General features: G+C 54.9%; 3 protein-coding genes across 3 annotated transcripts; 1 reads left to right on the top strand and 2 right to left on the bottom strand.

The window, feature by feature from the left end:
* Positions 1–3,572: 3,572 nt before the first annotated feature.
* On the bottom strand, positions 3,573–5,487 carry BESB_043380 (uncharacterized protein; the record flags this gene model as incomplete). The annotated part of the gene is made up of 2 exons (XM_029362789.1): positions 3,573–3,598; positions 3,921–5,487. 2 exons carry the CDS (start codon positions 5,485–5,487, stop codon positions 3,573–3,575), a joined length of 1,593 nt encoding a protein of 530 aa, XP_029220155.1.
* Positions 5,488–6,137: 650 nt separating this feature from the next.
* BESB_043370 (uncharacterized protein) lies at positions 6,138–7,970 on the bottom strand (the record flags this gene model as incomplete). Its single annotated transcript, XM_029362788.1, has 1 exon — positions 6,138–7,970. One exon carries the CDS (start codon positions 7,968–7,970, stop codon positions 6,138–6,140), a length of 1,833 nt encoding a protein of 610 aa, XP_029220154.1.
* Positions 7,971–9,513: 1,543 nt separating this feature from the next.
* On the top strand, positions 9,514–11,351 carry BESB_043360 (uncharacterized protein; the record flags this gene model as incomplete). The annotated part of the gene is made up of 8 exons (XM_029362787.1): positions 9,514–9,537; positions 10,049–10,165; positions 10,303–10,353; positions 10,482–10,547; positions 10,704–10,784; positions 10,879–10,993; positions 11,092–11,175; positions 11,260–11,351. 8 exons carry the CDS (start codon positions 9,514–9,516, stop codon positions 11,349–11,351), a joined length of 630 nt encoding a protein of 209 aa, XP_029220153.1.
* Between the last annotated feature and the right edge of the window lie 165 nt (positions 11,352–11,516).

Below are 11,516 nucleotides of genomic sequence, written 5' to 3'. Positions count from 1 at the left end.
GAAAGTGATTCTTGCAGAAATAGCTTTCTCCTGCACACGCTCTCTCTCCCGGGTCCGGACTGTTCCGGTCTCTCAAGAAACCAAACCTGCCCCGCTACTGTTATGTTTTTATCAAATTGTGTTCAGCGAGAGTAAAAAGTGTCTTCATGTGTGGCTTCGCAAGGTACCTTTCTTCGTCTTCTGTAGCAAGATCCGTATTGCTATTTTCTCCTCCACCAACGTCTTAAGCCTGAAAACAAGGAACACAAACAACCGAAAGCCCCAAGCGCGTCCCACACTAGCTCCTGCAAGAGTGGCATTCAGGGAATCTCTTGTGCGGATGTCGAGCCCACGTCGTCCAGCTGAGTTACGCTGTCCCATTCTGCGTCTTGTTTCCTCAAAAGATTTTTTTTCGCGGCCACTCGAGTATTTTCTACCCGCATTTCGATGGCTCCTCAGGGTCCGTGGAAATTTCGGTGTTCCTAGTACAGCCAGCATTTTTCATCTGAAAATGGAGGGTCTGTGGCCCCACAAGGAGACGCCTGTCACGAGGACGCTCAAGCCACTAGACCTGAGCACAACTAGAGTTCAGTCTTCGAAGAAGGTGCGACACACGCTGAATTGTCGTCCCTGTTATGCCCGCGCTTCAGCCTTCATCCGGCAAAGGCTGGGTTTCTTAGAAAGCACATCACGGTTACTGAGTTGCTCATGCTCAGATTACGAGGATGGGGGTTACGCTTGGAGCGGTGACAAACAATCGAAAGAAAATGCTCAGCAGAGTAGTTCGCTGCGAATTCGGGGATTTCGATCGGCAGAGAACACACTCGTGTTGTCGTATCCTTGCAGATCATTTGCCGCGCGGGCACCCTTCTCGCTGGTAAGGCAAGATACCGACGGGCTCGGCCAGAAACGTCGAGCGGCAACTTTTGTGGGGTATACATGGGCTCAACCCTTGGCAGCCGAACTCAGGAGCATGATTATTATATCTATTCAAGTATCCGCTGAGGGGACTCAACACAGACATACACAGCTGGTACCACTGGAGAGAGCGACTGTCCCGCTAGTTGCACCCCGTAACGAGGAAGCTGGGAGTCGCCTGAAAACGCTACATTCCGTTCTTCACTTTCACACAATTCCCGAAAAAGATGATACGCGTATCTTACCATTCACTGGTTATCCCGGTCCGCACGATTGTTCGATTGTATTTTTTTCAGTTCCTCATGATGCGCCTTCACTAGAGAATCCAGAAGCTCGGCTCCTCACGAGAACGTAAGAATGGATGTGAGCTCTTCATGAAGAAGTAATCCTGCTTCCTCTTCCTCCATAAATGACTTGACCGCTCCATCAGTGCAGCGACGCGTGGCAAGGCATCCTACGACATCTGAGTCTGATGAGGAGCCGGGCAGGCGAACCACACGCAAGTAAAGACTCGTGATGAGTCTCTTCTGATACTCACACGATTCCATGCGTGCTCTCGATACGCGATAATGCGGTGCGTGTCCGGTGTTTTTTACGATTCACATGTTCTATGAATTTGAAAGCGAATACCAAGACGCGTACCGGTCAAGGTACCCGACCTCGTGTGGCGACGCAGCAAAGCCACTGAGTCCGTACAAGCCAACCGCCCAAGTGAGGCTAGTGCAAAGGCAAGTTACTAGAAGCCCTCGCTTCAGTGACCCTTAAGGGGCGCAGAGCTGCATATTTTGTTAACATTTTTTCTGCGTGTTCAGAGGCGGGCGCATTACTGGACAACGGTACATCAAGTTGGGGCGCACATTAGTCCATGCACATACATTTGCGCTTGGAAATCTTTTCCCGACTGGTCTCCCTGATGGGTGAAAAAGGCACAAATGTTCGATATCGGTCGTTCGCGAGTGTGAGATCATGCGTGTGCGCACCTCACTCCATGCCTCCAGCGAAGCCGACTGAGGACAGACGACTTTGTCGCACCGACGGCGAACTCTTCACAAATTAAGTAAGGCAGATAAGTGCGGCCTCATTTGACAAGTCGCATCAAACCAATTATTCATCTCAGGTCGCCTGCGCCGGACTCCGCTTCTCCCTCCTGCAGCTTTGGCGCAAAACAGAAGAAGCAGTTTCTCACTACGAATCAGGTCGCCTACAGAGGATTCCAAGGTGGGATGTAGATGAAAACAAGAGCGCACGACGGTTTGCCTATGCTTCTGGGATTGAGAGAAAGCGGCTAGCAAAGCTCACTACTCCGAGCGGACCTTGTATCAATTCTGTGGTTTCCTGCGTTCCGTCGGAACATATTTCTCTACCAGGCATCCAATCAACAAACCAGGGAATTGCAGCTGAGAAAACTCGCGTCTACCACCACTTTCAGAACATATGAAAGAAACCATCCCCCGCGAACCTAAGAGTTGGAACACACATGCCGACCGTGTTACTTTTCTTCAGCGCTCAGGATGGTGCAGTTGCTGAGGACGATGAGGTAGCACTGCGAGTCGTGCGGTAACTTCCTGGTTCCCGCTACGAGACTGGCTCCTCAAGTCGTGTTGCCACGAGCGATTCTCTTGCTGCCTGAGTGTAATTGAGCATCCGGAGGTTCACCTCAGAAGGCTCGTGACCGCGAGCAGGTGCCTCCTCCCTTTTGCCTCCCGTATGCTCATATCGCAATCGCAAACTTGGCCCGAAAAAAATTGTTATTAAAGCCACGAAGCAGCCATGGGCTTTCTGCGGCAGACAGTCACAGTGGAAGATCCACACGATTCAACTGCATTCGCATCCCCTCTGCGATATATATCGCGCTTGAAAGCATGGCACGGTGCAGCTCGAAAATCCCATAGCACGCGCCACCCCACGAATATCCCTTTTTTAAAACCTTCTTGGCAGGACCACCTGCCGGGAGGCGCACATCCGCCCCCAAGTCACTCAAAAAAAAATTGCTTGTACGCGTCCTCATGAAAAAAAGCGTTATTATAGAGTAGAGGCGCGACAGCATAACGTAGAAGGAAGCCAATCACCTCCGGTGTACCGAAAATCACACACGAACAAAATGGGAGGTGATTCACATGCCGTCGTGGTGGTGGCATCAGGTCCCAAGGTATGTCTCACGCACCGACAACCCGGTGTACGTTTCTCCATATGCAACTGTACCCACAAGAGCAACCAGAGGAAGCACAGAAAAACGACTGTCTGGGGTATTTGAGCTGAAGACACTGGCGGAATCTGGCAAAACCTTTTTCCGAAAGACACCAATGGAGGCAGACAGGCAGCTTCGCGATGGTCTTCTCAGAATCAACCGTCTGGGCGAGCAAGGCAGTGATTTGATGAGACACTTGGCAGGCTCCAGCCGTAGACTGTTCATCTCACGCCGCACAGTTTGTTTTCTAGTTGCCCTGCGAGGGCCCTGCTAGCGCGTGGCCAACAAATATGCACAACAGAAATACACCGCTAATGGATCGGAAGCAGATTTGCACCAGAGACGTCGGCTGTCCTCACTCCGTTCTGACTATTTCTTCCACGTCAGCAGCGATTGCCATCTTGCCACCTTCCGCTGGACTTCCGCCCACCGCAAATTGGCAAGAAGACATGATCCGGGCTCCGCTCGGCTCTTGTCCTGTCATCTGCTACAAAGCAGGACTATGGACAGAGACTGCATAACGGGAAAACGTGTCAGTTGGCGGAGCTATGATCCCGAGATGAAGCGTTACGTACATCCTCCTGAGGTGAACCGGCTGTCCAACCAGCCGAACGCTGTGTAGGCACGGCAGCCACCTCAAAAGGGCCCTCTTTTCTATCGGCCTAGAACTGCAGCGTCAAGTGCTGTCTTATTTTCCACATGTCATAAAAAATGAGCTATTGTCTCAAATGCTTGACCCTGGCCGGCCAGGAGTATCTAGTGCCATGAGCACGTCATACTCTCTCAACGTATATACGTGAAGGACCTGCGGGCTAACGCAAGAATATGTGCTTACCTTCTTCATCTTCCATGATGGTTTCGAGCGGGTATCGGCACGGCGGCAAAGGCTCGAGATCCTCGTGATATCGCATCCGGTCCTGGAGAGGACTAAAAGCTGGCGCGCAGTCTCCATGAATTCCGTGAACAGCGGGGCATTTTGCATCTGCTGCAGCAGCCTCACGTCCACCAGAGCGCTCTGCCTCCCTCGCAGCGAAACCATGACCCACGCATGCTTCCCTCGCCACTGGCAGTGGCAGCCCCACTGGCGTATCATCTTCACACAGCCCAGCCCTTAGGGCATGCTGCACAGGACTGTCTAACCGGACTTGAGAGAGCAGCGAATCTAAGTGTTGTCTCAGGTCCGCCTTTAGTTTGGAAAGCTTGCTACGAGGCGTCATGCCGGCCTCCGGTATAGCGTTCGCTCCCACTACAGCCCTGCCGGCGCGTGGCATCACCTGAGAAGCAGCCGTTGTGGCTGTGCGGGAATTCTCTTGGAGCTCGGGATCGCCCTTGTTCACTTTTTCGCCAACAGAAAGGTCCCATCGAATAGGGGATGCCACGGTCTCGGTTACTGCAGCTGGGTCATTGTCTCGTCCGACAAGTTTCGCATGCACTTTATCTAGCTTCTCCTTTCGAGCAACAGGATCAACTTCCCCTAAAATACTGCACAAGCTTTCGAGACTCTCCAGAACGCGCTCTGCTCGGTTTGCGGCGGGGGGCACCTCTCGTTTGTTCTGGGATTCAGCTTCTGATTGATTTTCGCTAGGACTGTTAGCCCAAATAGTGACGCATTCTTCGGACTCTTCCTTGGTAAACTCCGTAGGAGCGTTGCCTTCGTCCTCTGACATGGCTTCCGAAGCGCTGTCCGAACTCCACTCCGTCGAGGCAGATACGGAGCTGTTGTAGTCGTCCGCAGACTTGTGCACCGCGTTGTGGCGGCGCTCCTGGGGCGCCGTTTCGGTCTGGGAGCTGCAGCACGAGCTGCTCTCGCTGGAACTGCGAGTGCGCTTTTCGCCAGCATCGTTCAGCTGGCAGGTGGGAGACAAAACCCCAGCCACCGCATCTTCACCGCTGGCAGCACGGAGCATCTGAACAATTTCCGCGGCGATTTCTCTCTTTAAAGCCGGTGGCAGAGTCCTGGCGATCCACAATTCTGCGAGCTGCTGTGTCACGCACGAATCCTTCCTTGAGGGCGTCCTGGCGCGCAGTTGCGACCGTTGCGCCCCTGCGTTGAAGTCAGAGCCTGTCCTGACTCGGGCAGGACTGGCAACTCTTGAAGTCGCCGTGGAAAGAGGAATTCTTTCCTCACCTTTTGACTGAAGACACAGGCCAGCTGTCGCTACCCATCCCAGTCGATCAAGGTTTTCGTTTCCTCGTGCAGCGCCTCGTTCAGGGCGATGGCTAAGGATCCGTGCCGGTTGGTTCCACCGCGCCAGTGCGTCTGCCTCCGGAGGTGCACGGATATGAGAACGCTTGTCCCGACTGCAGCTTGGCTCGGCTCGCGAATCGCTACGTCGTGTATTCGGTACAGAGCAGCTCCGCATCCTGTCATCGACGTTGGTGGCTGATCTTCCAAAACGCATGCCTGCCAGAGGTCTAGCCAAACGGCTGCACAGCCCGCTTGGCGCCCGCTCTAGCGCTTCGGAGGACAGGTGTGCCGAAGACACGCGGTGTTCTGTGCGGCCTTCACGAGTTCGACGCAGTCCTTCGGACCGCGAACAGCGGGGAGCTACACAGTATGGAGCTTCTGCAACTGTGGCTTCAGCTTTTCGGCCAGAAAGACGGCTGTCAGTTTCAGACGAGCGAGCCAGCCGACGCGCCGACTGAGACCTCAGCTGAAGGGGAGGCACACCATTTTCAGAGATCTTGGTCGCTCTGCAAGGAGCCCGACGCGGGAAGCTACTCTGCAGGCACGCCGACAAAGCTGGAAAGACATAAACGATATGCGCGGAGATACAGAACCGACAGCGGCGCGACCCGCGAAGTCCCGTACGTCAAGCATGACATCTGCTCCAGTTCTAAGACGAAGAAAAAGAGTAGGCAGAGCATCAGCTGAAGTCTCGTTGGACGCTGTAACCCTGAACCGTGCCACAGTGATTTCCTGTTCGATTTGCATTCTTGGGCAAGAGAAAACTGCTTTGGACCGTTGGTGATAGTTGCTACGAAGTGCAGGACGACGATCAGGCCAACACACGCTGAACAGCCACAGTCGCGTTGGCTTTCCTGATACGGTCTAGCAGCCCGCAGCCCGCTGCCCGCTCACCTCTCTTCTGGAGTGTGCGGTATTTCCTTCTGATCGCGCGTCTGTGTGGCGCGCTGCGTCTCCCCTGTCTGGTTGGCAGCGGAGCATCATGGCCGCTTTCGGTGGACGCGGGCAACTAGCTGTCCGGCTCAAGCGTCCGAGCAGATGTGCTGCTGAAGAATTCTGTCGCACGGCACATCCTCCTTGCTCCTCGACGCCAACGCGGAGACCTCTCTCCCATATCAGTGACTCGCTTGTCCCCTTTGCCACGCTCGAGGCGCTTCGCGAAGCGGATAACTCTCGCTTAGTGTTTTGTACGCAGGACACGGCAGACTGCGCGCGGCTAAGCAATCGGCGCTCCTGACGGAGTCGTGCGTCCTCGGTGCGCAGCGGTGCCATCTCAGTAGGACGCCGGTGGAGTCCGTGTGGGTCGGCGGGCCGCCTCAGAGAAGGCGCGCATGCTGAGCTGTCATCTGGGAGACCAGAGGGGCGCCTTGTCATCGCATGGCAGTTGCGGCCATTGCCAGTACGGACGCGGTCCGCTGACAGTGCCACGTCACTCACGCGAGAGCTCGTGGAAGCATCGGCGTGTGAAGCATCATCCGGTCCCACACTGCTGCTCGAGTGGCATTGGCTTCTGTTCGTCTGTGCCCCTCCAGGTGTGGTGGGGCTTCCCTCGCTGTTCGCAGCGCCTTTGCATTGAGCTGCGGTACCCGCCCGCCTACGCCCGTCTTCCACCGCGCTGAGATCTTTGGTTCCCCGTCCCTTGGACACTCTCTCAATGTGTTTTTGCACCGACGCCGCCCAGCGGCTATATGCAGTGATCTGTGGTTTCCGATCAAGTCGCGTCTCCCCTGGGGCAGCGAGCCAGCGCTCCTCCACGCAAAGCCCCGTAGCTGCTTTGCTTGCTGTGCTGTCGTCCGGAGCGGGAAGAGATGGCGCTACAGCGGACAGCAGTAGAGGTTTTTGGTCTTGCACGCCCTCCGCATCGGCGAAACTGTTTCGCGAACCAGGCCACAATCGTGCTCCATCATCCTGAGCCGCGCTGCTGGAGACATCACTCCCGTGCCGCTTGAATGGAATGTGCAGTCGGGTGGCTGGTGCACCTGAGATCTGGAGTTTCATGTCTTCCTTGTCTGAGTGATGCGATGCCATGCTAGTTGCCTTTCGTAGAGGAGGAGCGGGAGAAAGAGCCACTGTTGAGGGGCGGGCCTCCCTACTCCTGTTGCTCAAGTCACCACCACATGCGTTCGGCTTGGACTTCTCTCCGCATTCGGAGGTTCCTGTTACACTGCAGTCTGGCGCAGGAAACAAAGCCGAAGACGCGAAAACCCCCCGTCCACACGGCTGTTCCCGCTCCGAGAGACAGCGGGCCTCGGTGTGAGTCGAACTCGGTTTGCTCACGCTGCGCGCGCGCAGATGGCGAAGCTGAGCGCTGCGTGCGCGCGGCTGAGCGCTTCGACTGCGCAGGCACACATCCACCGCTTGCCCGGTCTCGGCCTTCGACACGTGGGGAACAGGAAGCCTTTGCGGTCGCTCTAGATCTGGAGCTGCATGTCCGCTGCGTTCGCGCCTTGTTATTGGCGAGCCACATGATGCCTGTCGCCTTGGGTCCCACTGCACGCCGACGGACGACGGCGCACCGGCGTCTCGCTGGCCAGCGAGACGCCGCTCGAGTGCAAGGGTGACGTGACCATCAGGGCGGGAACTAGCGTAGGCTGGGACTGAACGCAGCGGGTGTGAGAGAGTGGGAAAATACTGGCTTGAATCAGACGCTTGGTACATTGTTGAGAAACACTGTGGCGCATTAGTCGGCGGGATCATAAATGGGGGGTAGAGCCCGGCGCCAATGTGTGAAACGCTTCCCTCGCCCTGAAGAGAAAACGCCGGGGTCAGATGCAAGCGTGACACCATAGTTACTAGTTGCCGTTCACGGTGGTGGTAGGCCCGCTGGCATGCCCAGGCCAAGACCAGGGGAAATGCAGATGACAAGGATTTCACGAAGATTTGAAATTTTCTCCCAAAGTGTGCATTTACTGGCGTTGTACATAACGAACGGCTCTTGGCCCGTCAGAGTCTGTCGCAGGAGTGCGCAGAGGGTAGTGTCGGAATGCCGCCCCTGCACGCGTGCCGAGAGTCGTATTATGCAGCCACAGTAGTGATCAGAGAACCGTTGGTCCCTCCCAATACCATGTGCCAGCCAAAGGGACAGTTTTCTCAATCGGCGAAACCGTACGAAGACCGGAACCCGAATACACGCGCAGCAAGCTATGTTGCAGTGCCAGGCCGCGGGAGCTGACGCGTGGGAATTTCGTCTGGACAGGTGCGGGAACAGACACAGCCAAAACGACGGAGCATGGTCTTTTGCCAACTCAACTTTTCGGTTCTGAGAACCAGAAATTCTCTCGGTGCACGGGTTGCGCAGGAAGGCCCATCCTGCAGGGATCACAGTGTGGTGACACTACGAGAAATGCGGACTAGTCTGCGTGGCTAGCGCGACATAACATTCTGCTCCTACAGGGGTACATGCGGACCGGACATGTGGACATGTCTAAACAAAAAATTAGAAAATAGAAGGAGCAAGAGAAAAACTTTGGCGCCGAGAAAGTGAGTTGGGAAGCGGGAGTGGAATTTCATGGAGGCGCCGCTGCCAGCCGCATACCGATTGCGTGCGCCGTTGCACAGGGACAGGGCCGCTCTGTGCGGCTACCGCCCTGGCAAGACACTCGGGGGGTCACAGGCTTGCGGCCCGTGCGCGCAGGCAACTAGGAACGACAACAGGCAGAGTTATTCCATCAAAGTACTCACCGAGAAAAGCGCGTCGAAGTAAGCACCTTCCGGCTGATGCAATACGGAGGCTTGGCGTATCTGTCTCCTCGAATTTGGGCCGATGCGAGGGGCTGGCTGTAGACGCCTGCGCTGCCGATGTTCCGTCGTATGCGGTTGTCGGTGACAGACGCTGCATGCAAGTACAACTTGAAGCTCCACGCCATGGCCATCTGTAGTGGAGCCGGTCACAAAGTTCCTATCACAGACCGGGGAGCACATTTCAGCATGCCTAGAGGCTTGCGCGCTGAATACCATCCATCAGTCTCTGTCGTTGATGATACGTGCCGGCGATATCCGCGTCTGGCTTCGCGCGCGCGCACCGCTCCCAGTTTTTCCCTTGCAGATATGATACGACACGGTGCGAATTCGAACAGTGTGTTTGCGTTCTAATCCTATCGAGCTTACCGCGTGCTCCTTGGCGGGGCTGCGGTAAAGCCCGTGACTGCAGTGTCAACATAGATTACCGTCCCAGGAGAGCGTGGGTGCACGTTTCTTCGTGTCTTGCCAGTCTCCGGACCGGTTTCGATGGCGGGAAGCAATGCCGTGTTTTCGGGGGCCTCCTGTGAGATGTGAAGTCGACACGAGACCTTCCGGGCACGTGAAAACGGGTGGCGTGTTTCACTTCTCTCGTTCGCATCTGGCTGGTGGTGCAGCCTTCTTGCATGGAGCCATCTTCAACTTCGCCACATTTCGGCTGCAAATACAAGTTCATCTGACTGTAGCGCCAAACTGAAGTACGCGGGAGGCTGGCAGGTGCTTCGCGCGTATCCTCTTGGTCGGTCCACCCGCCCTCCGACGCCTTCCTCCACCGTGGCTTCTCCTAGTAGGCGGCGCTACTGGGTTTCCGTTTCCACACTGGTCTTCATTAGGACTGGCGACAACCACGTTCATGGCAGCTTGAGGGAGGCAATTTTTCTTGGTGATGAGTTCCCCAATCTACTGCGAGCGTTGGGGGCCGGTCCAATGTCGCTCGGGGGATCTTCCTCCTCTTCCCACCGTACTGCCCGTTTTCCCTGCCGCAGGCACCACTCCTGTCCACGCTGTCGGTTGAGTCGCTCCTCTAACACTGGAAGTCTCCTACCAAATGCCCTCCTACGTCGTGGCCAAAGATGTTGCAAGATTTCCTTGTATCAAAGGGTCTGACAGGGATAAATCTCGATACAACGAGCTTTGTCGCGGCGTGTTCCGAGGTAGGCTGCTAATGAGTCGAATAAGAGTGCTGCCTTCGTGGTTGGTATTTTCAAACATCAACAGACGAATCGGTCGTCTTGCTGCTTATCGGGGCAGTTGCGTGTGTTCCTTCTGCTGAAACCCCTGTGAACTGCAGCTAACTCATGACCCTGAAAATGTCGAGGCATCGCTGTCCGATGCTGATAAGGTGGGTGACGCTATTCGCTTGCAACTCTGAGGTATCATCGTCAGCCTCAGAGGAATGACAGCTGGTGATGCTCTCGAGCATATCGCCGAGAGCACTCCAATGTGCTAGTGCGAGCATTGTGTTTGCAGAAGAAGAGGATAGCTCAAATTGATGACGAACACCGAAACCGCCGATATCTGCTGCGTTTATTTGAGGTAATCTACTGTTCCGGTGTTGCCGTCAATAGGTACACCCCAGCTCAGCATCTTGCCTAAATATAGCCATGGATGGTTGCCAGAGGCATTTGCAAGAGCAACTGCTAATTAACCAGCGGGAGGATCGCGTTCGTGGCACTTGAATTATGTTTTCAGTCGTTATTCAAAGAAGACGGTCCACATGTGTACGTCTCCGATGTCGTAATGGAGGAAGTCAGCACAATTTTCCGCTCTTTCGTAAGTTTCCTTACCGAAGGAGGCAACCCGTACTGCCATCTGAGGTGGCGCATGGCTTGTTCGTCTTTCGGCTTTCGTGCAACTCAATGTGCAGGCCGGGCCGCGCGAACGTGATCGTGCAACGATTCTTTTCAGCAGAGTGAAAAATTCAAAGGAATCTTTGCGTGAATACGATGTCTGCGATGTGTCGCATCACCTGCTAGGACAGCGTAAGGCAAGAGGGCATAATTCGGTCCGTTCAACGGACTCCACTGTAGTGCTAACTGGTAGAGGTGCGCAGAGGCTTGTGTTTTACTGTGGCTCGCAGGATCGAAGCACATGAAACCAAGACATCAACGGATTTTCATGGATGGTATTCAACGCAGGCTCCTCACGCTAACAGCGGATAAAGGTAAGACACATGTCACAATGTGTCCACTCAGATATACGTAGTATGACTACGTTTTTCCACGTGTTTTGGCGTCGTGTGTTGCAGCCTTTGTATCCGCCTGTCGTCACCGAGGTTTTGACCTCGTTGTAGAAGGATGGGTTTTGGAGCACAGCCCCCGATCTCTGACGGGACTCTAGATGAATATAAATAAACTTAAGCGATATACAAACGAAGTCGTCTGATTCAGACGAAAGGGTGCTAAATTCCGAGGCCACAACGAAGGTATTCAGGCCTGTTCAAACATATTCGCCGTCGACGCAACCACATATGTGGGCGCCTGGCGGCTAACATGCAAAAAACGG

The sequence above is a fragment of the Besnoitia besnoiti genome, chromosome III (assembly GCF_002563875.1).
Source record: "Besnoitia besnoiti strain Bb-Ger1 chromosome III, whole genome shotgun sequence".
NCBI lineage: Eukaryota > Apicomplexa > Conoidasida > Eucoccidiorida > Sarcocystidae > Besnoitia > Besnoitia besnoiti.
This window is presented reverse-complemented; position numbering and strand designations above follow the sequence as displayed.